At 39.4% G+C, this 25,145-nt stretch overlaps 2 protein-coding genes across 2 annotated transcripts; one reads left to right on the plus strand and one right to left on the minus strand.

Annotated features, from left to right (window-relative positions):
- On the minus strand, positions 1 to 5,722 carry kmt5aa (lysine methyltransferase 5Aa). Its single transcript, XM_034095771.1, is given in 8 exon segments — positions 1 to 333; positions 765 to 955; positions 1,683 to 1,742; positions 1,955 to 2,042; positions 2,155 to 2,434; positions 3,368 to 3,512; positions 5,456 to 5,500; positions 5,502 to 5,722. Coding segments are annotated over 8 exon segments (1,215 nt in total). The 5' UTR covers positions 5,697 to 5,722; the 3' UTR covers positions 1 to 122.
- An 880-nt stretch (positions 5,723 to 6,602) lies between these two features.
- sbno1 (strawberry notch homolog 1 (Drosophila)) lies at positions 6,603 to 24,628 on the plus strand. The gene is made up of 33 exons (XM_034095455.2): positions 6,603 to 6,932; positions 9,301 to 9,420; positions 9,512 to 9,610; positions 9,730 to 9,954; positions 10,061 to 10,196; positions 10,734 to 10,834; positions 10,931 to 11,027; positions 11,285 to 11,445; positions 11,622 to 11,755; positions 11,873 to 11,963; positions 12,078 to 12,239; positions 12,371 to 12,506; positions 12,622 to 12,727; positions 14,925 to 15,078; positions 15,177 to 15,359; positions 15,818 to 15,915; positions 15,999 to 16,150; positions 18,042 to 18,245; positions 18,336 to 18,506; positions 18,594 to 18,763; positions 18,853 to 18,984; positions 19,196 to 19,331; positions 19,463 to 19,575; positions 19,673 to 19,744; positions 19,828 to 19,927; positions 20,074 to 20,148; positions 20,265 to 20,411; positions 20,650 to 20,744; positions 20,842 to 20,928; positions 21,100 to 21,237; positions 21,330 to 21,406; positions 21,723 to 21,916; positions 22,012 to 24,628. The coding sequence occupies exons 2-33, from the start codon at positions 9,301 to 9,303 to the stop codon at positions 22,152 to 22,154; spliced, it is 4,209 nt and encodes a 1,402-aa protein (XP_033951346.1). The 5' UTR covers positions 6,603 to 6,932; the 3' UTR covers positions 22,155 to 24,628.
- The last annotated feature ends 517 nt before the right edge of the window (positions 24,629 to 25,145 follow it).

Genomic DNA, 25,145 nt, shown 5'->3' on the forward strand with positions numbered 1-25,145 from the left:
CCCCCCCCACTTCCTCATTATTGAACAAAAAGGGTACACATTCTGTTTCTAAGGCATTTTGTACACTAGCTATTGAGAAACACAAGTGTTACTGTGCGTTTCCCTTTCCTTTCTTTAGAGGATCAGTATTTGAGCCAGGGGTGGGCTGCGATGGAGGCTTTGCTCCGGTCTCCATAGTCATAGAGCAGCTCCTCGCCCTCGTCGACGTCTCGAGAGGCAACGAAGATCAGGTGAGGGATCCCGTTGATTTCGTGGAGTTTGGTTTGGCAGTTTCCGATTTTACTGTGATTTATCAACCTACCCATTCGACCAGACTCTTTTGTGGCATCCACACTGGAAACAAAACGCAGGAAGATATTAAATACACCTGAACAGCTACTAACATTTTAATTCAATAAGGACATACAATGTACTCTTCTTAGTTATAATTAGGAGTAGATTTTCATCCACCCAAACCCTGTTTTGACTCTCGAGAATAACTTTTTATTTATAGGGGAAATAAATATATCTTAACAGTCTGACCTGTATTTCTTTCCACAATAAAAGTTATGTTTATCATCGAGCATAAAGGTCTTTGCTATGTTTGTAAGGCTTTTGTGACAGACTGACAAAATATTTGATATGAATAGGTAAACATTAACCAGTATAGGAAAATAAAAACGTGACTGCGTTTTGGTTTCTGATGAGGTCTTAAAATCTCAGCTAATGTATTTTGACCTGCGATGTATTTAAATGTTGTGGTGTCATGCACGGATTGATCATACCAGTATGTTTTGCAGAGGTGCTGGAAGTAGTACATGTAGCAGCCGGTGGCGGGGTTCAGGGCGTACTCCGCCTCCCTCTGTTTGGCGTCGGTGATCTGCAGCAGGTCTCCGTGGTACTCCACCACATACTCGCTTTTCTGGAAACACCGAGTGGCAAACACCCCCCTCCCCTTTCCTTCTATATGCTGCACCTACAAAACAGAATGAGAGGTTGGCTATCATAAAACAAAACGGGTAAATACAAAATAAAAGTAATTTGTATAACTCAGAATGGGGACGTTTCAGTCCATTTACTTTGAAAATGTGATGCGATACCACTTTTTCTTTGGTTGTTTTGTAGCAGAATAGGATTAGCTGTGAAATAAAACTGCATTTTTGATTGCAATACTTTTCCTATGGACGACACTCGCTGCGTTTTCTCTGATGTACCTTATCTACAAGCAGCAACATTCCTTTCCTCAAATGTTGTCATCTTTTTTGTCCCAATTTCAGATACTTTACTCTTATTCAATCCAGATATATTAATCCCATTACATATTATGATTGTTGTTACTTTTACATGATAAATGCTAGCAGGGATATTTATAATTCTGCACAAATAAAAATCTACTTTTCTTGAATATTTAAATTAGATGTGCATTTTCCAAATAGCATAATCACAAAGTTAAATGTAGGATTTCTGAGGCTGGTCATATATGTGATTAATCATGTGATCACTTTAAAATGTCTACTTAAATGTTCTCTTTATCATAGGAGGAAGTTTCATTTATTTAATGTAATTAACACATCCTGTTGAGTGGGAACAGAGTGCGAATATGCGAGTGACACGTGTGTGAAACTGATTAATTGTTTTTAATTTAAGTGCTCAATTAGCATGATTAAAGACATTTATTTTGAAGAGTGAAAGAAAGTATGTACCTCCATTCCTTCTTCTATTCCCTTTGTGATGAGATCATCGATGTGTCTCTTTTCTTCACACTGGAAACACAAAGCAACACGAGAGGGCGTTAGTGACGAAGAGCTCTCTCTCTCTCTCTCACTTTGATTGAAGCACAAATACGTATCTGTCAGTAACTCCAGAAGTAATATGATACATTATATCAATGCCAATACTTTTATATATATATAATTCAATCACAACAAATATATATTTATTATGTTTCATTTGAACAGAAGTAATTTTGTCTTACCTGTAGCTCTGTTTTACTTTTCCTTGAGCTTCGTCTTATTGGATAGTAATCGGTAACTTTTCGGTTTTGGGAGTTTTTCCCACTTGCACTGGAGAGGAAAAACATAAATCACATCAGATATATGAAACACGATCACACTATAACGTTGTCTTATTCGATTTCTTCATTAAAAAAGGCATGAAGACTCAGGACGTGCGTACATTCTTATGGTGGACTTCCTCCCTTTGAGACGGACGGCTCTCCTCTGGAGGCCGTGGAGGGTGCTGCTGTTGTTGTTGGAGTGGAGGGGCGCGTGAGACAGGCTGTTACCCAGAGGCAGGGGGAGTTCAGAGGGGGAGCGAAGGCAGGTCTGAGCGCAGTGGAGCTGCGGAGGATGTTCATCTGACCAGCAGGGAGAACGCTGGCTGTAGCTGCTCTCCATCTCTGGGAAATCCGTCTTTGAGTCTTTGGGTGTGGCGCTGATTGAGTTGGTTCTCCTGCCTGGAAGAAAAGAGAGAATGAAAGAATAGTCTCAATGCGAGCCTTTAAGAAGAGAATGCTATGGAGTAGGAGGAGCACTGTGAAGTGGAACTGTTACTCAAGAGAACAATAAGCATAAGGCGGTAAAAGTGGCAACAAACATAGAGTCGTTGGAAAGCTAATTTGTCGATATATTATAGGAGTAAAGTGCCTTCATGACTTCAAGCATTTGTCTGTTTGCATTTCACATATTAATTTATTATTACACTAAACAGTATTTTATTCCTGTATAGCATTTCATTTTGCATTCTGGTTTAGCTCATATTATACTATTTTACCTGTATATAGTTTACTTCCAACACATTCACTTGTATTTAGATTCTGTTTCTTTTTGAACTCTTTTGTATTGTTTATGTCTTATATACATTTATGTTGCATCGTTAAAGGAGCATGGGATGTTTTTCATTGCCCTAACTACAGTGTAGCTACTGTGCATATGACACGGTACCAAGAGCATTCTCCATCACGAGGGGAACCAGGGCAATAGGGAAAGAGTACAAACACAAACACATTGAATCATAAAATATATGCAATAATGTTTTGGCTTGATTTCTGTTTACAGGAGACCAAAACAGGATCGAACATGTGTGTCTCTGTCTTGTTTTTAAAAGTCTCCTTCTCCGCCCATCCAGAGTAAAACAAGTTCTAGAAGATTTCAAACTAAAAAGGGGTCAGCAGCCTTTTCAAAAGTCTCCACTTAAGAGGTTACAAAGGATAGAAAAGGGTAGAATGGATGCTAGGTATAGGTGTAAATAAAGATTTAGCTTCATTCAAATGTGTGGTTTCTTCTTCTTCTTCTCACTATTACATCATCTACTAAAAGGTAAACAGAGGTGTGTTAGCTCTCCTGCGCAGTGTTAAAACTCGTCTCTACTGAGCTGCAGAGACACTCACCCTCTCCCAGCCTCCGAGCATCATTCTGCGGGAAGCAGACTGGAGAGCATCTTCCCTCCTGGGTCAGCTTGATCTCATTGTGGACTGCAGATATGGACTTGGTGCAGCTTAGGACAGTGACTGAATGGCTGTTGCAAACAATATCCTGTGAAGGTAGGGAGAAATGTATTTAGTGCATGCTTCCTGCCTTGTGTATTTTCACTGACACTCTGTCCAAAGTCAGTACAGCTGTATGCTTCAAGTTTGCTTAAAAAAAATACAACAAAGCACAACATGGTGTTCACAGAAGATCACATAGTGAAGACAATCTAACAAACAAAAACAAGAAAAGCATCTAAATTGAATACTTAAAAAAAGAAGAAAATAAATAAATAAACCCAGACCAAACACAGAAGAAACACTAGAAACTTCCCTTAAAACAAACTTAAACCGAAATATATTCACTTAACTATCCATGCAAAGAAAAGCATAAATGATCACGTTTGAGAAGTGGGAAACAGTGATTTTTTTGGCATTTGTGCCATGACTGCAATATGACTGAAACTCTTTATCGAGATAATATAGTAATGGCATATTAAATAAAAATGTCTGTCGATGTTTAGATCATTTTTATCAGCTCACAATCACACATAAAAACTCAAATTCCTTTGAGGTCCATCCCAGTTTTTAACTATTCAAAAATACTTTTACAAGGAAGGAAAGGCATTCAACTCATTTAGTTAGACCTCAAGGTAACGCACAAGACATTCTGTAAACGGAAACTGTATCTGTCCAGAATCCTTCTAGATGTTTTAAGATGTATTCATATTATAATAATGAGAACTATATGTTTTATCTTCATATAAAAAAAATTGTATCATAAATTGTTTGCCAACTACATTATAATCTATAACCATTTTCTCATTAAACATATAATCATGTTTTAATACATGTGTAAACATGTTCTAATGCATTTTGTTATACATTTATAAGAATTGACTACTTCAAATTATTCCAAGAGACATGAGTGGGTATATTTGCTATCTTGTTAAGGATCCTTTGCAGTAAAAAGTAACAAACAGCAAGGCAGCATATCATATCAAAAGATCTTGGGAGGCATGTGGTGCAGTGGGTTGTGAGTTGGTGTTCTGATCAGGGGGTCACAGGTTCAAACCCCAATGCAGTCAGCATGTTATTGTGGCCCTGGGCAAGACACTTCACCCCAAATTGCTCCTGTGGGGATTGCCCAAAGTATTGAGTATGTAAGTCGCTTTGGATAAAAGCGTCTAACAAGTGACATGTAATCTTAATATGTTGGTAACATCCTGCAAGAAGCACATATGTCTAAGTAAACTTTATAAGATCTCAGAATAACAGCCCTGTTTTCAGCTCAGCAATGATGCATTTTTCAAGATTTTACATATTTGTATGTAGAAGTAGTATTATGTTCCAACCTATTAAAGAACACTTCAGTTTATCACAAACAATAAAATCAACACATCTTGAGATGTATGGTTGACACTAGAAAGGAGAGGTATGACAACGTGTTCTATTCAAAAGTAACTAGAGCTGTCAAACAAATATAGTGCAGGATAAATATAAAAACACGTATAATAGAGCTGTACTATGTGTACTATGTATGCAGTACTTGTGTAAATGTCCAGCAGTGGGTGGGGCCCTGAGGAGGGAAACATGCTGGCTCCACACCCATACCCACTCTGCCATCAGTCCCTTTAAATTAACAGGCCTCTTGGCCCAGTATCTACTGGTCAAATTCACTCAAATAAAAAAATGAAAACACCTCAACATCTGCTTTTCAAACGACTAACTTATATGAAAAAACGACAGATGCGCGTTTCTTGGAGTCGTATTGTGTCCTAAATCATGTTTATGCTCTCAGACAGCAGACACATGTAACGTAAAGCTAATGTTAGCAAAGCACTTCAACAAAAACCGACTGTAAGTAACTCACAGTCAAAATAAAGATATATCGGTTTATTTTTATCTTGATTTTAATGCAAAAAAATTGAATCTATCTCGAAAAAATAAGCGTAAAAAACAACTTAATTAGCTTTTCGTTTCGTTAGGACCTGAAACAAGCAAACTTACCCCGTTCATGTCCGACTTGTTTTTGTGGCTCTCTCCGCTCGGCTCTTTTTCGTTTCGATGAAAGAATATAAATGAACTTTTCGGCCGGGTCAGAGATTAACCTCGCCCTGCTCACACGGCAGTGCCCTCCCTTCCCTCCGGCCCCCTTCCACGGTGACTGTGAGCCCGTGTATTGTTGTTTGAACTGCCAGCAGCTCAGCCGATGCAGCCTCCACAGCTCCTCTCCGCCATCTTTCTCCATGAGAATGAAGGAGACGGGGAGGCGCGGCAATGTCGCCCCCTGTATGCCGACAGCGGTACTGCGTTTAGATAACATAAACATTATAGATTGTTGATATTAATTTAGGATTTTTTTTCACAGAAACATGCAGACACTACTACATTTTGACTGAAAATATTGAACTTATTACACCTCTATATAAATTTGATAGCATTTGTTAATAGTTACTTTTGCAGGTTAATATTATTAATACAAAAAAAAATCAACTAATACAGTATGGTATACTATATACACTTTATAAACTCCAGTGATATAAATGTTATTCCAAGAATGGATAAGGAATACTGTTAGATTTGGTACTCAATGTTATGTTGCTGCTAATACTTTGGTACTTTTACTTGAGTAAGATTTTGAATTCAGGACTTTTACTTGTAACAGAGTATTTTTTTTACAGTATTGTATTATTAATTGTACTTAAGTATAAGTTGTGAGTACTTCATCCACCACTGAATGTTATAATAAATACATGGTTTTTATAATTATTGTTGTGAATCATTTTAGTGCTTAAATTGCTTCTATTTTAGTGTTTTAATTGGGTTTGTGGATGCGTTTGGGACATGAATATTGTGGGAAAAAATGTGCTATTTGTATTTTTTTATTTCTCGTATGTCTTTGGTTGTGTTGCGTATTTAAGTGATTATTTGCATGTTATGTGTAATTGTCATCATGATCCAAAAGGGGAGGGGAGGTAAACAAATACACAATTGGTCACAAAAAAATATAAGATGAAGATGCAGATAATACAAGTTGAATATTGCTGGAGGGAAATAAGCATGGGTGTTTAAAGAGAACTCAGTAAAATAAAAATAAGCAGAGGATGGAAAAACAAAAAGGAAGAGAACAGCGAAGAAGAAAAAAAAAAATATCGTCACTTCCTACGAAGATCTCGCGTGGTCACGTGATGTTGCATTAGCTCGCTGACTCTGCTATGTTTGTCGTTTGTGCTAACGTTTCAGAAATGCTAACTTACTCGCTTTTATCGGTTTATTGTGTCAAAAGGACGTCCCACGGCTTTCCAGAGACCCATTTTTACCGACGGTGGGCGAGAAGTTTGACTGCGAAAACGGGCCTTCGCGTCACGTGACCAGCATGCGGCTGAGCGTTTTATAAAATAAGATGGCGTGAGAGCGGCGGAGCGAAGAGGACAACAAACTGCCGAACCGGAGCGGCGAGAGAGAGCAGCTCTTGAACTGTCAAGTGAGTTGATTTTAGCCTGGGGATTTGTTAGTTTTAACACTAAAGCCCCGGTTATTATAAACACAAATGTGTTGGGGCTTGGTAGTACGTTTACAGAAAGTATTATATATTTTAATTTTAAGGTGTACGTTTACTCCTCGTTGCTAATGTTAGCTTAGCGACAGCAATGACACTGAGCACAACATCACAACAATGCTAGGGGGCTGATAGCTGAACCCCGCCGCCGAACCCTGCCTCTGTATGGGGATAAGGTTGAGGAAGGACACACTAAAATGTAAGGTTTAGACGCTGTTTTGAACACATATTGTTAGTGCTGTATAAGCTGCCTAGTATTATTTTATCAGCAACGTATCATGTTAGCGAAAACAAGCTAGCTTTGGATTGCACCTTACCTTCAACCTGTTTATTCTGTATTCCACCATTTACTGTCTACTTCTACTTGACACATATGTGTATTGAGTTATTATAACATAACTATTAAAACATACACTTCTATTTGACATTAAATGCACACATAATGAAAATAGCTCAAGTTCACTGTGTAGTTATACTTTCCCCACGTTGTATTGCAACTGTGGAACAAACATTTCCCCTTGGGATAAATTAAGTTTTATCTTATGAAATTGTTGCGTTTTAATGTCAACAGCTTATTATGTAACCCAAAACCACCAGGTATTAAATGCACAATATTAGTAATTGGTCTCAGTGTGGATAACGTTAAAAGCTAACTGACATGTGTGTCTCCGTGATGACCGTTAATGACACAAAGCTTTCTTAAAATTGTAGTTTGTTGTTGGGCATTAAGGTGTTTGTCCTCACTGTTGTGTCTCTGAAATGAATGTGAAACTGTCTTGGTACGTTAGCTCTCTGTTAGCACAGTTTAGCCGTGTCACCCTTCTTTACCCAGGCTAGTTTAACTAGCTAAATGGTATGACAGCTTGTAAGGCAAAGGTTAGCTGGTTCCAAATACATTTGTTGAAATACATAAGGGTTCTAAAAGCCTGGTCCCGTCATACATCAAATGTGCCTGCTTTTATTAAAATTAGCAAACTGCGGAGCCAGCAAGGAGGTCGGGGGCGTTAGAGTCAGAGGGACCAGGAAGTTGTATGCACTAAAGCACGGCATTGCAAACACGTGTCTTGTTTTGGGTCACTTTGGAACAAGTCTGACCTGGCGTGCAGACGCTGCTGTTAGATATGGCCAACTCTCCTTCCTCTACATAGTTTGTCTGGATTTGGAGTGAATTTAGGTATCTCGATTCAGTGTTACGTTTTTAATATCATTATCGCGTGCGCTGCAGGACGAGATACGGCGAGGTGAACGTTTTAAATAGGTGTATTATGATGCTTACGTTGGATTGAAATACCGTGTGTTATAGCTACATACACGTTTGGTCTTTTAATGCTGAAGGTAAACACATGACATCTTAGTTTTTCTTTGGGAAACTGGGCATTGCATTTTAATTCGCACTCCGTGTTTCATCTCATGCGTGTACCACACATGTGGGTCCTAATATCCCTTTTGGTATTTTTAGTTCATGTAGTTTTTGAGGGTCACATTTCTGTTTTGTTTTTCTTTTTGTAGGCATGATCAGTTGCATTGCTTCCCTTATGGCTATCCTACATAGAGTTTAAACTATGTATTAGTTTGATGATATGCTTGTAGTTGTTAGCCTCATCTGGTAACCTCTTGGGCAGATGTATTCTTTATATTTGTCTTTTCCATTGTTTTATTTACACACACCACTCTCTTTTAATACATAACGACTCCTCGATTTGCATATAGTCAGTACAGTTGGGAAGAAATGTTTGTGCTTTTTACAACTCAAATGTTGAACTCGCTAGTGTTGCTGTGTGCATGCATTATGTTGTGAAAATGTTTGAGTTTGGTAGAAGACAATTCGCATGAGATTTTTTTAATAATGGAATTATTCTTCATCACATGCAATAACCACAAACAGAATCAGAAACAGGTTTATACAGGTAGGTTTACAAGTATGAGGAATTTGACTTGGTGTTGTGGTGCATACATACAAGTAAAACAAGTATTAAAAACACAGGTAGAGAACTAGAAAAATATAACAGTATTTACATTGCAATAGAATAAAATGTGGAATAAAAATCGGCAGTAATACAAATATATCGTTGTACATTGTGTGCATTAATGTAATGCATAGAGTCTGTGTTGTGGCTGTAACTTTTCACAGTTTAAGAAGCTATAGCCTGCACATGTTGACAATCTTTCTATAAATACAGTGTACATGTACAATGTAATTGTTTTGTGTCGTGATTTAATCTGCTAATTCTTAAACGTCGTCTTTTTTTATAAATTTATCATTGTTATTAATACATGTATTCTTGTCCTGCAGATGGATCCTGGACAGGATTTACTCCTCGCTGCCCTGAGTGAGAGTGGCATTTGTCCAAATGATTTTGGCTTTTTTGATGTTGATCCTCAGGATGTTGCACAGCCCTCCACAACCCAGCAAGTAAGTTGGTCTTTATTCGAATGGAAGATAATAGTTTTCTTAATGTTATCAAAGCTATATGTTAATGTTCTGATTTTTGCTCCTCTTCCAGTCTATCTCCATCAGTGCCCTGGAGGGTGGTATGGGGACAGAGTCGGTGGATGTTTTTCGAAATAATCCTCCAGTTCCAGTACCGATTGTTACTATCAGGGTGAGATTACACATTAACAACCTCCCTTAATTAATTATTTAGGAAAATGTTAAGTAGCAGCTGATGTTTTGTTGTATGTATTAAAGTCATTTATTCTCTCTGCTCAATGTCTTCAACAGCACAAACCTCAGCCATCAACCACCACGTTTGTCTTAAATCAGCTGAATCAGTTGCCGTCACTCGGAGCTGCTGTGACCAAACAATCAGTAACAAATCCCATCAAACATACCATAACTGTCACCAAAGTGGTCCATGTTAGTAATTCAGCTTTGCGAGGAACTTCAACCCTATCCTCTACAAGTACTCCTTCAGGGCCGACAGTAGTGCCTTCTAACAGAGATCAGGTACGTTTGTGGAAACCATGGATACCATCCCAAGGCCACAACAGCTTAGAGAAATGCATTTCATTTGATAATTCTCAATTTATATACATTTCTTTTGTTGTTGTAGCAAATTCAGCTGAAAGACCTCCTCCGAACTGGCAATGTGAGAAGCACTGCTCTTAAAGGGAACAGTTTGATGGAGCTCATGAGACTGAAGCCTCCATCTAACATCGCTCCACCAGTAGCAACGGCAACTTCAACAGGTCAATTATTGTTGTGTTATTTATATGTACAAATAGATTTGTGTTTTAACCCATTCAAAATGTATAAGAAAATTGCATCAGTTGTGGTGTATAGTTTTAAATAATTGTTTGTCTGACATCTCTGACTTACTTTAACTCTTCATGATCCTTTATGCCCTCCTCCATCCACATTTTGTTATTGTAAAATTATTTTTGAGAATTTCAAAAATATTTTTGGGGAAGTTTTATTTGGAAAGAAATACACTATGGCTGCAACTCACTGTTACTTTCATTATATAATGTTGTTATATGTTGATCGTTTGGTCTGAAAATGATGAAATGGGTAGAATATAGATTTGAACTATCACGTTACACAAAGCAGGGCACGAAACTCACATTGCGCAATCCTGAACAATGTGATGTTCAGTGTTTTATGCTTAAAACACATGATAGTTCTCTGCAACACGAGCAAATTCAATTTCTGTTCATCCAAATTGTAATATTAGAAGAAGAAAAAACTTGTCAGTACTTAAATTGTTTTCTCTGTTGGTGTTTCAGCTGAAATGATCAATGGGATCAAGAAAGAAGTATTTGGTAAAGAGTCTCCCAGGATCTGGATGAATGAAGATGTTAAAATGCAGCCCTTCTCACATTCAATGGTAACTATTATAATATTGATTTAAAAAGGCTGATAAATGTTGCCTAATGTGTTGATATGGTGTTAACATTATTGTTATGTAAATCTATGGATACAGAAAATCCCAGGGATGAAGGAGGAGGATGAGCCTGAGGAGGAAGAGGAGGACGAGTTGGGTGTTGTAGAGACTTATGCAGAGTACATGCCAATGAAATGTAAGTATAACCGTTGTGTTGAACTACAATGACAGTATTATACTACAGAATAGTTTGTTTCCTAATCTAGTCTAGCCAAAACCCTCTATTCCACACTAAGAACTTTTTTTAAATGGCAAGTCGGGATTACTCCAAGTATATGTTACAGTGAGATGTAACTGCAGTATCAACCTGGCTGGTGGCGCACAATCTAATAACAAAATACAAACTGCTATTGTGATTTGCTCTTCCACTGAATCATGGGTTTGTCAATTCAGTAAAGATTGGCCTGCGACATCCGGATCCTGTGGTGGAGACCAGCTCCCTGTCCAGTGTCAACCCTCCAGATGTGTGGTACAGACTGTCCATCTCAGAAGAAGTCATTGATCGTGGCTGCCTGTCTGCACTGCAGCTGGAGGCAATTACATATGCTGCTCAGGTAAGCTCAGGTTGTTAATTTTATAGGCTATATAAACTATGATGATTTTCATCAATGCAGTAAAGCTTTATGATAACTTTTTTTTACTTTGACACAAGACACAAAATTGAAAGAAGCCTTTGAAAGGCTACGTTTTTGAGTTGTAATGATTAATTCCTTGTCCCTGTGTACCACAGCAACACGAGACATTCCTCCCCTGCGGTGACCGAGCTGCATATTTGATCGGAGATGGAGCAGGTGTGGGGAAAGGCCGGACCGTTGCAGGCATCATCTATGAGAATTACCTTCTAGGCAGAAAGAGATCACTTTGGTAAATATCCCAATCCTTTACATTATATTTAGCTCTTAAAACGATTAGCCTTTTAAAATAAATGATCTGTCAACAGAATGACCTCTTCATTATTTACTATTCTCCTCTTTTGTTCAGGTTCAGTGTCTCGAACGACTTGAAGTATGATGCGGAAAGGGATTTAAAGGACATAGGAGCCAAAAACATCTCTGTTCATTCATTGAACAAGGTAAGATCATTTTATGATACATATATGAAAATGGTGTTGAACAATGTAAGGAAAAGTGTGTCCATGACTTATAACGACGAAGTGTGACTCAAATTACATGCTTCATATTTCCAGTTCAAATATGGAAAAATCACCTCAAAACACAATGGCAGTGTGAAGAAAGGTGTGATATTCGCCACCTACTCCTCCTTGATCGGAGAGAGCCAATCGGGAGGTAAATACAAGACCAGATTTCAACAACTTCTCCACTGGTGTGGGGAGGACTTTGACGGAGTTGTATCCTTTCCATTAGCCATCAGTTGGTACCATAGATGTAACTTTGTCCTTTTCATGGGTTTTAAAATGGAATCAACTAAGCTGGAGCAAAGTGATTTATATAATTAATTTCCTTAACAAAATGTCTTAAGATTGTGTATGACGAGTGTCACAAAGCCAAAAATGTATGTCCAGTTGGATCATCGAAACCTACAAAAACTGGTCTTGCTGTGTTGGAACTGCAGAACAAACTCCCCAAGGCTCGCGTTGTGTATGCAAGTGCTACAGGTTAGTAGAATCGCATGTATTTATCTTGTTGAAAGGGTTGGCAGTGTAAACTCAAGTGGAGTTGGGAAACCTGTACAAATGCTGTACATTCTGAAAATATATTTCTTCTCATTAGGTGCCTCTGAACCCAGGAATATGGCCTATATGAATCGTCTCGGCATCTGGGGACTAAAAACACCTTTCAGAGAATTTAACAACTTTATCCAAGCAGTTGAGCGCAGGTACATTTCCTCTTCTCTTTTTTTTTATGTGAAAAAACAAAAAAATGTCCCTTCCCTGCCATGGGCTTGAATGCTGGTGATTGCAAAATGTGCTAACATGCAGAGTTGGGTGTAACACTGTAATATTACTTGTCGGTAACGGAGTAGTGTAACGCATTACGCGTTACTTTTATAATTCAGTAATCACACTACAGTTACTAACATTGCCCCAACACACGTTACTTCGTTACTTACTAAAAATCAGTCATAATCACACTGACAGACAAGAGGGGTTTCCGCCGCAGGTTTATATGTACGTAATCTGCGCGACTTGCACGTCCACATCTCCACGTGCAGTGCTGCATAAACATGGCTGAGTCAGCGATAACTTTCGAGGGGTGGAGGTATGCCCATTATTTTGAGTTCGTCCGAAGAATAGACAGGAATGTGATGGTGAGGTGCAAACTGTGTCCAGGCCAGAAGCTGTAAACACCACGTCAAACCTCAACAAGCACCTGCAAAGAACACATGCTAAGGTGAAGCTAATAGCTAAGGACCCCCGAACCCAGAGTGAGGATGTTGCGAGTGCGCCGCCGCCGACTCCAAAGCAGCAGAAATTAGAATTTGGAGGACTGTTACGCCCAGGCCTAGGGGAACCTAGGCGCAGCACAAAGTTGCACTCTCCCCACTTTTCCCACTCCCAAGAACATGGACGCCAAGGCAGAGAAAACGTTTGGTAATTTAATTACCAAATCAGAATCACAAAAACATGCTGAAAGTCTGTTTACAAAAATAACAAACAGGAGTAACAACCACAAAACGAACTAACCTTTAACACAAAAATCTTACCTAACAAATGAGAAAAATAAACGTTCAGGCTTCTTACCTACTCTAACATTAAACAGGAGAAAACGAATTAACCAAAGAAAAGGGTTTTGCACTCCTGAGTAAAATAACTCGTCTCTACAAAGACGGATTAAACCGCTTTTCTTCCACCGTCTCACAGCAGAAGAGAAGGACCGGTATACGGTAAAATGTCAGTACACAGCACAACAGGACAGAGATCTCAACACGCGCAGAGTTGGGAGTAGGAGAAGTTGAGTCAGAGAGAGCGGCCGAGGAACTGCACGGCTTCAGCTTAAAATGTTCCCGTCTCCTCAGGTGGACCAATCAGCCTGACGAGGGTAGCTAATCAGCTAACGGGCACCACCTGCTTGCTAACTCACACAGACACAGAAGGAGGGAAAAATAAACACACAAATGACCTAACGACCCAGGGTCGTAACAAGGACCGGTAACCAAAGCAGAGCTGGCAGTCTTGAGCCGTTTCCCTAATATAAAGCGCATCTTCCTGAAATACAACACCGCTACCCCATCGAGTGCGCCGGTGGAGAGGCTTTTCAGCCTAGGAAGTCTTGTGCTAACACCAAGAAGAAATCAGTTATCAGATCAACTATTTGAGAGACTCCTCCTCCTAATGCGGTATAACCACTGCTTCAGTGACAAACACATCAAATAAGTGTGAAGTGTTCAGTCTGAGACCACGAGAGGGAGTGTGGTAATAGGCCTATGTTCACAGCCAATGCCACTTTGGTCTATTTTCGTTTTTGATTGTTGTTAATGATGTTAAAAGGCCATGTTGACTATATTGTATATTTTTTAGCTTACTGTTCAATTAATGAAGCTCATGCTTTAGGTTGTGTTCTTTTTCATTAGCATATTTAATGCTGAAAGGCCTTTTTTTTGTTGAGGCAATCAATATTTGTGTATTTAATGCGTTATCAAGGCCAACCTCTTATTTTGTTTTATACGAGGCTATTTATTTGTTTATTTTGCCAGTGTCACATCACATTGATATGGCCCACTTCCGTTATTAAAATGTTTCTCTTCAAATGCTCTTTACGTTTCACAGACTGTTAGCTTGTTGTGGTTGGCTGGTAGCCTATTTTAGTAAAGAGCAAGTGGAGTCTCGCAGAGGCAAAACTGTGGCGCGCTTACACTGTAGGTGCGCCGCAGTCTGCGTGATCTCCCTGTAGGGAGGGGCGGGCCGGTTCTGCGAGTAAAGTAACGAGTTACTTTATGTAGAGAGTAACGAAGTAGTGTAATATATATATATATATTTTTTTTTTAAGTAATATGTAATATATTACTTTTTTTTTTTGTAACGACCCCATCTCTGCTAACATGTATGTTACACATTTTTTCTTTTTAATTTTAGAGGTGTTGGCGCCATGGAAATAGTAGCCATGGACATGAAACTGAGGGGAATGTACATTGCAAGGCAGTTGAGTTTTACAGGAGTGACCTTTAAGATCGAGGAGGTTCCCCTGACTCCGCAATACATCAAGATGTACAACAAATCTGTCAAGCTGGTAAGCCACAACGAATAAGTACAACAAACACATTTGTTACATTGTTGTGATTTATTTGATGTCCTTGCCATTTACAACTTGATCTATGTTTCTCCTAGTGGGTGCTTGCACGAGAGAAGTTCCAGGCAGCAGCGAACCTGATGGATGCCGAGCAGCGCATGAAGAAGTCCATGTGGGGCCAGTTCTGGTCTGCTCACCAGAGGTTCTTCAAATACCTCTGCATCGCCTCCAAAGTCCGCAGAGTGGTGCAGCTCGCTCGAGAGGAGGTCGCAAATGGAAAGGTGAGACTAAACTTTAAATATAAACTGAACTTGATTGGCCTGACAAGTCTCCAAATCATTGGTTAAGTTGAAGTTTATTTGATTAACTACATGAACACTTAATAACAATGAAGTGGATTCATTTTTAAATTATCACAGAAAATGTAATAAATAAAAAAGACCTGCACACACTTCTGACAATTCACTGTTCATTATTAAACTTACAAAGTGAACTGCAATCTCAGGCATATTAGCAGCCATACTGAGCCCTGCTTCCTGATGTTATGAAGGCTCAAATGTTTATTACCAAGTTAAATAAAAAATAGAAACATGATAAAGTTATCAAGTTAAGGAAAATATAACTTAAACATTTAGAACTGAAAAACAAGAGATGAATGCTTTGCAAGACACCATTTTATTTATTTTTAACTGTTAATGTTGTGCTGCCTGCTTTAACATGATATACATTCCCTCTGCAGTGTGTGGTGATCGGCCTTCAGTCCACTGGAGAAGCCAGAACACTTGAGGCCTTGGAGGAAGGAGGAGGAGAGCTCAATGACTTTGTGTCGACTGCAAAGTACGGACAGACTAAAGATAAGATTTCTCCAAAACAAGGCAAATTATATGTCTGTAACTATAAAGAATTTTTTTTTTTTGTAGAGGTGTGCTGCAGTCCCTGGTTGAGAAGCACTTTCCAGCTCCTGACAGACAGAAGCTTTACACTCTGCTAGGTATCGACCTCTCAGCTAAGAAGACCCCCTCACCCATTGAGCCTGCAGCACAACCAGAACAGAAGGGCAAAAAAAGGAAAGGTAAGAAAAAGCTCAAACTTCTCCTAAGACTTCATGAAATCACAGATGGCTTTGTCTTAAAGATTCCTTGTGACTAGAGATCACGTGATCGATTTTTTTTTTAATATATAAAATATTTTTTTGATTTTACAAAACAAAAATGACCATGTTCACGTCTTAAAGTCATCCTGAGGCCTTAGTTTTGGTTTAAAATGACACAACATCATGTATGTGTTGCTTCTTTTGGGCTTGTTTTCATAGACCTGGGGCCTATACTACGAAGCTGGTTCAACCTAACCTGGATATGTTTGAGTTAGCCGGTTGGCCTAATCCAAAACATACGCGCTGTCGCTAAACTGTACTACGACGCGGGTTATCAAGTGGATCGCTCAAGCCAGCCGTTTACTATCTAGTTAGGTGCGCGTTCATATGAAAGGGGTGGTATTTGGAGCATTCGACCAATCACAAACATGGACAAGTGCACTGACAGCGCAGCGCGTCATACTTCCTGAATGAAAAGTGAACTTTAATACTAGTCAAATATGAAGAAGTTAAACTTTAAACATCAATGACTTAAACACTTTATCCAGGATCAAAGCCACAGAGCTGCACCTGCAAGGTGAACACAGCTGGTAACAGAACAAGTGTTTGAATGCGTACATTAACAGGTTTATGATATCACTGCCCCGTCTAAGACACGATCTGACTTCAATTACATTTGACTCGAGTGTTTCGGAGTTGACGAGTTGCTTCAAATAATACTTCTGCATACAGTATATGACACTGTAAGTGTTGCACGGCCAGATACGGCTCAAGAAGCTGACTCAGATAAGGAGATATATGATACATTATGATGTGATATGAATTATAATGGGACACATCAACGTCTGCACTCAGTGTACTTATGTTGTGGCAGATATTTAATTAAGCTTTCTTAACGCTAATGTTATAATAGTCAGATTGCTCTGAAGATGGAGGTGATATTCTATTAATGTTCACGTTCACACAGTCGGTGATTTTTGCCGGCCGTCTTTCCTGCAACGGCAGCTTTTCTGTATTTCCTTTCTCCTGTAATATGACTTGATCGCTTTAAACTCCGCACACTGAGCTCTGATTGGTCAGCAGGCGGTGCTTTCACTGAGTTGAGCTCTTAGCCTGCAACCAGGTTAGCCGCTCAGCATAAGCTACCATGGAGATCTAGCCTGCTAAAAAGAGAACCAGCTTCGTAGGACCGGAAAGCCGGAGTTTTCCCTGAATTTAGCCGGCTAAGCGAAAATCCTGCTTCGTAGTATACCCCCCAGGTTGCTTTTTTCTCTCAAATCTGGCAACAGAGTGGGCGCAGTGTCTAATAGTAGCAGTAAGCTAACGAGAGGCTACGTTCAGCTGGTGACTCGGGAGTCGGGACAGAGAAAATGTCAGGAGTTAGGAAGTATTATACAATTGAAAGCGAAGGCAGTGTAACAGCCAGATGCAATGTTTGCAAGGCGGAGGTTCCGCGTGGTGGAAAGAACAGAGCTACGTTCAACACGACCAATCTAACACCTGAGAAACAAACACCAACAACAACACGACGAGTACACAGCGGCCACTCGGGTAACGGCACTGAAACAACCAACACTTTCAGAGGCTTTTAAAAGGAAAGAGAAACTGCCCCAGAACTGTGAAAAGGCCAAACAAATAACAGCCAAGATAGCTGAATTCATCGCGTTGGATGACCAGCCGTTATCGGTTACCTTTTTTTTCTCTTAATGCATTGCATAAAGATCGGATCGGGAAAAATCGGTATCGGCAGATTGTCAAAATCAAATGATCGGAATCGGATCGGGAGCAAAAAAAGGTGATCGGGACATCCCTACTTGTGACCTGACTCTTCTGAATCGATCATTTATGATGCCTCTGATTATTTCTCCAGGTTCAGATGTCAAAAAGCAGCCGAAAAAGAAACCTCGCAAGCACGGTGGTTTGTCTGGTACCAGCTCGGAGGAGAGCCAGTCGGAGGAGTCGGACAGAGAGTCTGGTAAAGAGAGTGACGACAGCTTCAAATCTGTTAGCTCGGGGGACGAAGACGATGATTTCAACCCATTCAGAGACGAGTCTGATGACGACGATGAAGATGGTGAGACTCCTGATGGGGATTGTGAAACCTTCTTTTTCTGATAACCTATTCAGTGCTAACGGGAAACATTTATTCCTTGCTTTGTTATAGATCCATGGCTGATCAGAAAAGAACCAAAGAAAGGAAAGGAGAAGAAGAAGAAAAAGAGAAGGAAGAGTGTTGATCCTGACTGCATTCAAAGTGCCTTGTTAGCCTCCGGGCTGGGGTCCACCAGGCCCGCTTTCACCGCCCCTGTTGCACCCCCCAGCGCGCCTGCCATTGGTAAGCACAATACCACATGGCAAAGCAGGATAACAAGACTCAGGTGCAGCATGGTGGTTAATAAATGCCTTTGTATCTGTTCTTTAGTCAAGGCAGAGAGTCAGGATAGCTGCCTAACAAGTGAAGACGCAGTGGACAATGCCCAGAAAATGAAGAGAGATCTGTTGGAACAACTTGATGAGCTAGCTGAGGATCTGCCTCCCAACACCCTGGATGAGCTCATAGATGAACTGGGAGGACCCGAGAACGTAGCTGAGGTAATGTTTCTATTCCTTTTGTTTAAAAAAAGGTGTATCATTTGATTTGTGTCTTACATCACTTGGCGGTCTCTTTAACTGTGCTACAGATGACTGGCCGAAAAGGTCGCGTGGTCAGCAATGACGACGGCACCATCACATATGAATCTCGCTCTGAGCTGGATGTCCCGGTGGAAATCCTCAATCTCACCGAGAAGCAAAGGTTCATGGATGGAGAGAAGGTAAACGCAACATTATGGTTATTGGAACTCTTGTAATGTGCAATATTAACTTAAGGAAAATGCTAGAACTTATGTCCGCCAACCTAGTGATTTAATTAGCTTGTGGTTGATCTAAAACTTTTGACTCTTCTACAAAAAGAGAAAGAATAACAGCTGCTCATTCCACATTTGTACATGGAAAGTCATGTTTATTGTCTTTCTTTTCAACCAGAACATAGCCATCATCTCAGAAGCTGCCAGCTCTGGTATATCCCTGCAGGCCGATCGTCGAGTGAAGAACCAGCGGCGGAGAGTCCACATGACGCTGGAGCTGCCGTGGAGCGCAGACAGAGCCATACAACAGTTCGGTCAGTAGAGATATACCTCACCGTGAAGGCACAACCAGAATGAGTGCCAGTTATTCAAAATGTGTCCTTCTGTACCAGGGCCAGTTTGGAATGCCATTATCTCATTGTGCAAATGTGTTGTTTGGACACAGGGAGAACTCACAGATCAAACCAGGTCACGGCTCCAGAATATGTCTTCCTTATCTCGGAGCTGGCAGGAGAGCAGAGATTTGCATCTATCGTTGCCAAAAGACTAGAAAGCCTGGTAAGGACTCATTGAATGAATAATAAAGATCATTAAATCTAATTTAAAGGAAGTTTTACATGAAATATTAACTGTATTTGTTAAATCTTTGTAACAGGGTGCTCTCACTCACGGAGACAGAAGAGCAACAGAAACCCGAGATCTCAGCCGGTTTAATTTTGACAACAAAGTAGGCGCATAAAGCCTTTTTCTCAGAACTTTTATTGCTGTTTGTATTTGGCTGTAACTCACTCATGTTTGTCTTTGCTACAGTATGGCCGAAATGCTCTGGAGATTGTGATGAAGTCCATCGTGAAGCTTGATTCTCCATTAGTTCCTCCACCAAGTACTTTTAGAGGAGATTTCTTCAAAGGTAATTTGAGTTAAATGCAATGAACGTATTTCCCTTTCAGTCAAAACATTCCAAACCAACTTTGTTTTGTAAAACGTTTCTGTAACTATCTACCTTTTTTAGATTTTTGATCTATTGTCGTCAATAACAGTAATTTCCTCCTGTAGAAATTCAAACCGGATTAATAGGTGTGGGCATCATAAATTTGGACGAACGATTTGGCGCAATGATACTGGACAAAGGTGATTGTTAAAATAAATGACATTTCAACAGTTTGATATTGTGTAATATGAAGTGCAACGCTTGGACAGTTTTGTGGACATTCTCACATAAATGTAATGCATATCGTTTGCTACAGATTACAACAACATGGGGAAGTTCCTGAACCGTATTTTGGGCATGGAGGTCCAGCAGCAGAATGCCCTGTTCCAATACTTTTCTGACACACTGGCCGCAGTTATTCAGGAAGCCAAGAAGAGTGGCAGATATGACATGGGCATTCTCGGTAAGATGGCCATCACTCTTCATTTTCACATTAAACTGCTTCCACAAATACAGAAGCAAAACTGGGACAGAAAGCATTTTTGATATGTTAAATCATTTAAAGTGCTTTCCTCTGTGACAAAATCCCTTGAGTAATACCGATCTTTCGGCCTTGAATTTCACTATTTCACTATTACATTGTTTCTGAAAGGTATCAGACGTTAATACAAAAATAAATGTTCTTCCTTTTCTCATATTAGATCTGGGCAATGGTGATGAGAAGGTGAAGAAGGTAGACTGCAAGAAATTCCTAACTCCAGGATACACCACAGCAGGACATGTAGAGCTGTACAACGTAAGTTTATAAATAAATCTCTATATGAACTCTTTGCGCTCTTTAGGATGTAGTTAGATTGCAGTAACATACCCTGACTTTATATTTGTTTTCCCAGGTGAGCGTGGAGAGGGGGATGTCCTGGGAGGAAGCCACGCATGTCTGGGCGGATCAGAATGGAGGGGATGATGGCTTCTATGTTCAGGTACGAGAAGATTGAGAAATATTCTCACATATGCCTCATTTCCACAAGTGCTGTTGGTTAATATGACTTTCTAGTTAAAGCTGATATGACTTATCGAATGAATGGATCCTACATTTACTAATTTCTTGGGGTTCCACTGTTTTTAAATGTTTTGTTTTATGTCGTTATCAGATGAGGAACAACAAGAAAACAGCCATACTGGTCAAAGAGGTGAACCCCAAGAAGAGGCTCTTCCTGGTTTACAGGCCGAACACCGGCAGACAGGTCAAACTGGAGACGTATGCAGACATCAAGAAAAAGTTTAAAAAGGTGAAACATTGTTTGTATTCAAATTTGAATATGGAAAAAAAGTCCCTATTGATTTATGTACTTAATCATGAAATGTGCTTGTTCCTCTTTAGGTTATGTCAGATGACGCCAAGCAGCACTGGATGGACCAGTACCTGTCGTCAGCAAAGATCTGCTCTCATGCATTTTGGTATGTGCACTTTAGATCTCTAAAGGTCAGGTCTGATCATATTCTATATGTTTAACTCTGTCCAGCTACTGGAGCCCAAAGTTGGATAATTCCCTTGCTGAAAATGAATCGCCACCAAATGCAATATTTCTTATCAAAACTACAATCACCAGCAAACAACTAGATATTTGTGACAAGATTTCATAGATAAACCAGCTGGGGAAGACAAAGAGTTGCTGGTTTTTGTCTTGTGATGGGATTTGTAGAACAGAATGAAAACATAGAATATAAACAGCTTTGATCATTCAACCTATAAATGGTCTGTTTCTTCTTAAAGGCGGGGTAACTGTAAGAAAGCCTCAGTGGGTCTTCTGTGTGAAGTTGGACTCCGGTGTCGGACGTACTACGTTCTGTGTGGCTCAGTGCTCAGTGTGTGGAACGAGCTGGAGGAAGTGCTCACCCCGCTCAGTGGAACCAATGTGAAGGTGCAGATTGTCCGCCTCAGAACAGAAGATGGACAGAGGATAGTCGGTAAGTTGAAAGGCCGTTTTGATTTTAAAGGAATAGTTCTTAAAGGAAAATAATAAGCTCATAAGTTCATTGTCAACTCTTTCTTTCTTTTACAGGACTGATCATTCCAGCGAACTGCGTGAATGCATTAATCAACAAACTCTCGACGTCGGACCAGAGCCAGCAGCTCGCCGTGCAGGAGCTGCAGAAACGGCAGCAGCTCCACCCCCAAAGTCTCAGCCAGGCCCCCAACACATAGTTTAGGGAGGGCCGCGTTAAATCCCGTCTCAAGTTCACATCCCTCTCTGAAGGGGTCTGACTGATGAGCCTCTATCTCTGCACTGCAGGCTCCAGGACCGCTGCCCCTTGTCCTGTACAGACACCCCCACCCCTTTCTCTGAGGGTCCGGGGTGTCACACCAAGCTGTGGTGATTCTCAGATGTAAAGCAGTGGTTGTACAGAGAAAAGATTTCAGGTTTTTTTTTCTTTTCTTTTCTTTTCTAGTTCTCCAGAGACTCCTGTGTTCACCTTGAGAGATTTTGACGGGTGATGTTTTGTCCTCTGACATTCAGAGTGAAAAGATTTGTGATATATTGATGAAGACAGCGTAGAAGTTTAGAGGGCATGTTGGCCTGTGGCTGTTCTGTTATCCTCTCCTACACATGCTTTAAGCTGGTCAGCCTGCACTACCTGGTGTGAAGCAAAGACTTTCTTCTTGGTTCAGACCAAAGGTGGATGAGACAAAGAACACTATGTCTTTGAAAGTCTGAGGGCTTCAGACTTTCATTCAAAAGGCCATTTAAAGCTAAACTACAATCTCATTTTAATATATTATTAAAACTGTTTATCGCTCCTCAGACATCATTCAGCACTAATCCAGAGAAATAATTAGTCTGTGGTTTAAAAAAGTGTGTTGGACATTATTCCAGGAAAACAGGAAGCCTTATATCTGCAGGTAGTTTTCTGATTATCGGTATCCATTACAGCTTGGCGTTTTTCAAATATGTCTTTGTATCATTACATATAGTTTCATCAGTCAAGCACCTCTACAAAGCACTAACACGTCAGACTTTGATTTGTAAAAGACTTATTTTAGTGCCAGCTGCTCGGTTGGTTTCTTTTTATAGAGCATGAAGGCGAGAGAAATGATTCCCAAAGATAATATTGAAACGCTGTTTTCTGTTCGAGGAATGAGTCACGTTTGTTATCAGCAAACCGGGCTTTCTTTTTGGATAGCTGCTATCAACACAGTGTATTCCCCTTTCTCAATTTAGCATTTATAAGCAGAATTCAGACAGTTTGTTAATTGTTTACAACACACCAAATTGTATTGATAAGCAGATATAAGGATTTTTTTATGTGTCCTTTTTAAAGACATGCTTCATATTATAAGAACTTTGTCCCATTCATTTTCTGTTTATACAGCAGTCATCAGTAATGGATGCCCACAGGAGGAGTTAAAATATTGAAAGTAGTGTTTATAAATGCATATCTGCTTACAACTACATACATGTTGCAAACCATTTATTGAATGTTTATATACTGCGTATACATGTTGAATAGGAGAAAAAACTGCCGTTCTATTTAAGCAGTAAATCATTTGTTCTCCCTTCTCCCCAGTCTGTTAAAAACTTTTATTCGTAGTTTGTGTTGCAGGTTAAAACCACCTTTGGTCTTTGCCTTGCCTAATGTCTGAGGCAATGTTGTGATGTCAGTATTACCTTGCTGTACTAACTCTCTTTCAAATGACAGGAAACATGTTAACCGCAACAATTGCAGCTGAGGAATTGTGAGCAATGTGAAGTCCTTGACGAAGAATATCAAGTGCTCTGCCTCAGATGTAATATTTATTTTGTTCCTTTTTCTAAAGAATTCTGCTCAGGGTTTAAACGCGTACATAGACCCTCTTTGAAAAAAAACAAAGCTAACAAAGAAACATCTTTAATGAAGAATCTGAAATGCATGACCTTCACTCACGGTGCGCCACCGCTACTCCGTAACGTTGCTCTGTGGTTGGCTGTATTTACAGCTCCTTTTCTCAGTACATGTTTCTAACGCATCTGTCTGAATCCTCTGAAGCTGTGCTATTAAGGAAACGGATGATTGCGTCTGTTGAAAAGTAACCCTCCTCTTTTGCCTCAGTCCTATATTACATTTTGTTAAATCTGCACTGGAAAAAACCGACAAGTCTGGATACACAAACTGTCCTAAATGCTGATAATTATACAAAACGGATGTGTTTTCTATCACAGTGTGCTCAGACACATTGTTAACATGCGCATTAGTTAATGTTATTAACTGTACTCTCTTTTCACAATGGAAGCATTTAGAAACAAGTGTAATGGTAAGGAAGAAGTCTTTGTATCATACCAATTTGCATTTTGTACACTTTATAAAAGGATAGACACAGAGTCCCGACAAAAATGGGAGAGACTATTGAAAAGGTCTTATCTCGAATTGGAAGTATTATAACTTGAATAATTATCATATATAAGCCAACAAATTGTTTTATTTGGTCTTTGAGATGTTATATACACGGGCTGCTGACTCTGTAACATAGTTTTTGATGCCGTAATGGCAGAATGCTTCCTTTTTTAAAGTTGAAACACTTGAACTTTTTATTTTCTCTCCTTTCATCATTGCACGAGTTGCACTAGTAACAGAGTTGTACAAAATTCAACATGACCTGTACATGAATGAGTGTGATGCTCAATAAAGCTTGGTATACTTCTACTTTGTAGTACTGCTGATTATTTAATGTAATTATATTGGGATCCAAAAGGCAAATATAGAAGCTTGGGATTCATTATGGTTATAAAAGTGTTTTATGATGTGGGATAATAATCGAAAACAAGCACATTTTCACTTATATGTATGCTACCTAGATCATTATTCTCATTTCATCCTCTAGGAAATCGGTACTTTTTAAAGCAATACATTTGTTTTTTACACTGCAGATTTAGCTAAATACAAAGATAATTGACAAAAAGATTATATTACCTAGCAGAATGTAAAATAATTCAATTCCCTTCACCATGACCTGTTACAACATTAAGGTGATGAACTTATAAATACATCAATAATCATATATAATATGTCAATCTGAAAAAGGCAATTTTGCATAATTAATCGTTTTACTTTTGTATTTCATTTTGATGAGCCAAGACATTATTTAATTGTAAGTAAATACATTATTATAATTATCTTATAGACAAATTATTATGAATATCAGACCAAATCATATTGGTGT

This window comes from Pseudochaenichthys georgianus, chromosome 12 (genome assembly GCF_902827115.2).
Source record: "Pseudochaenichthys georgianus chromosome 12, fPseGeo1.2, whole genome shotgun sequence".
Lineage (NCBI taxonomy): Eukaryota > Metazoa > Chordata > Actinopteri > Perciformes > Channichthyidae > Pseudochaenichthys > Pseudochaenichthys georgianus.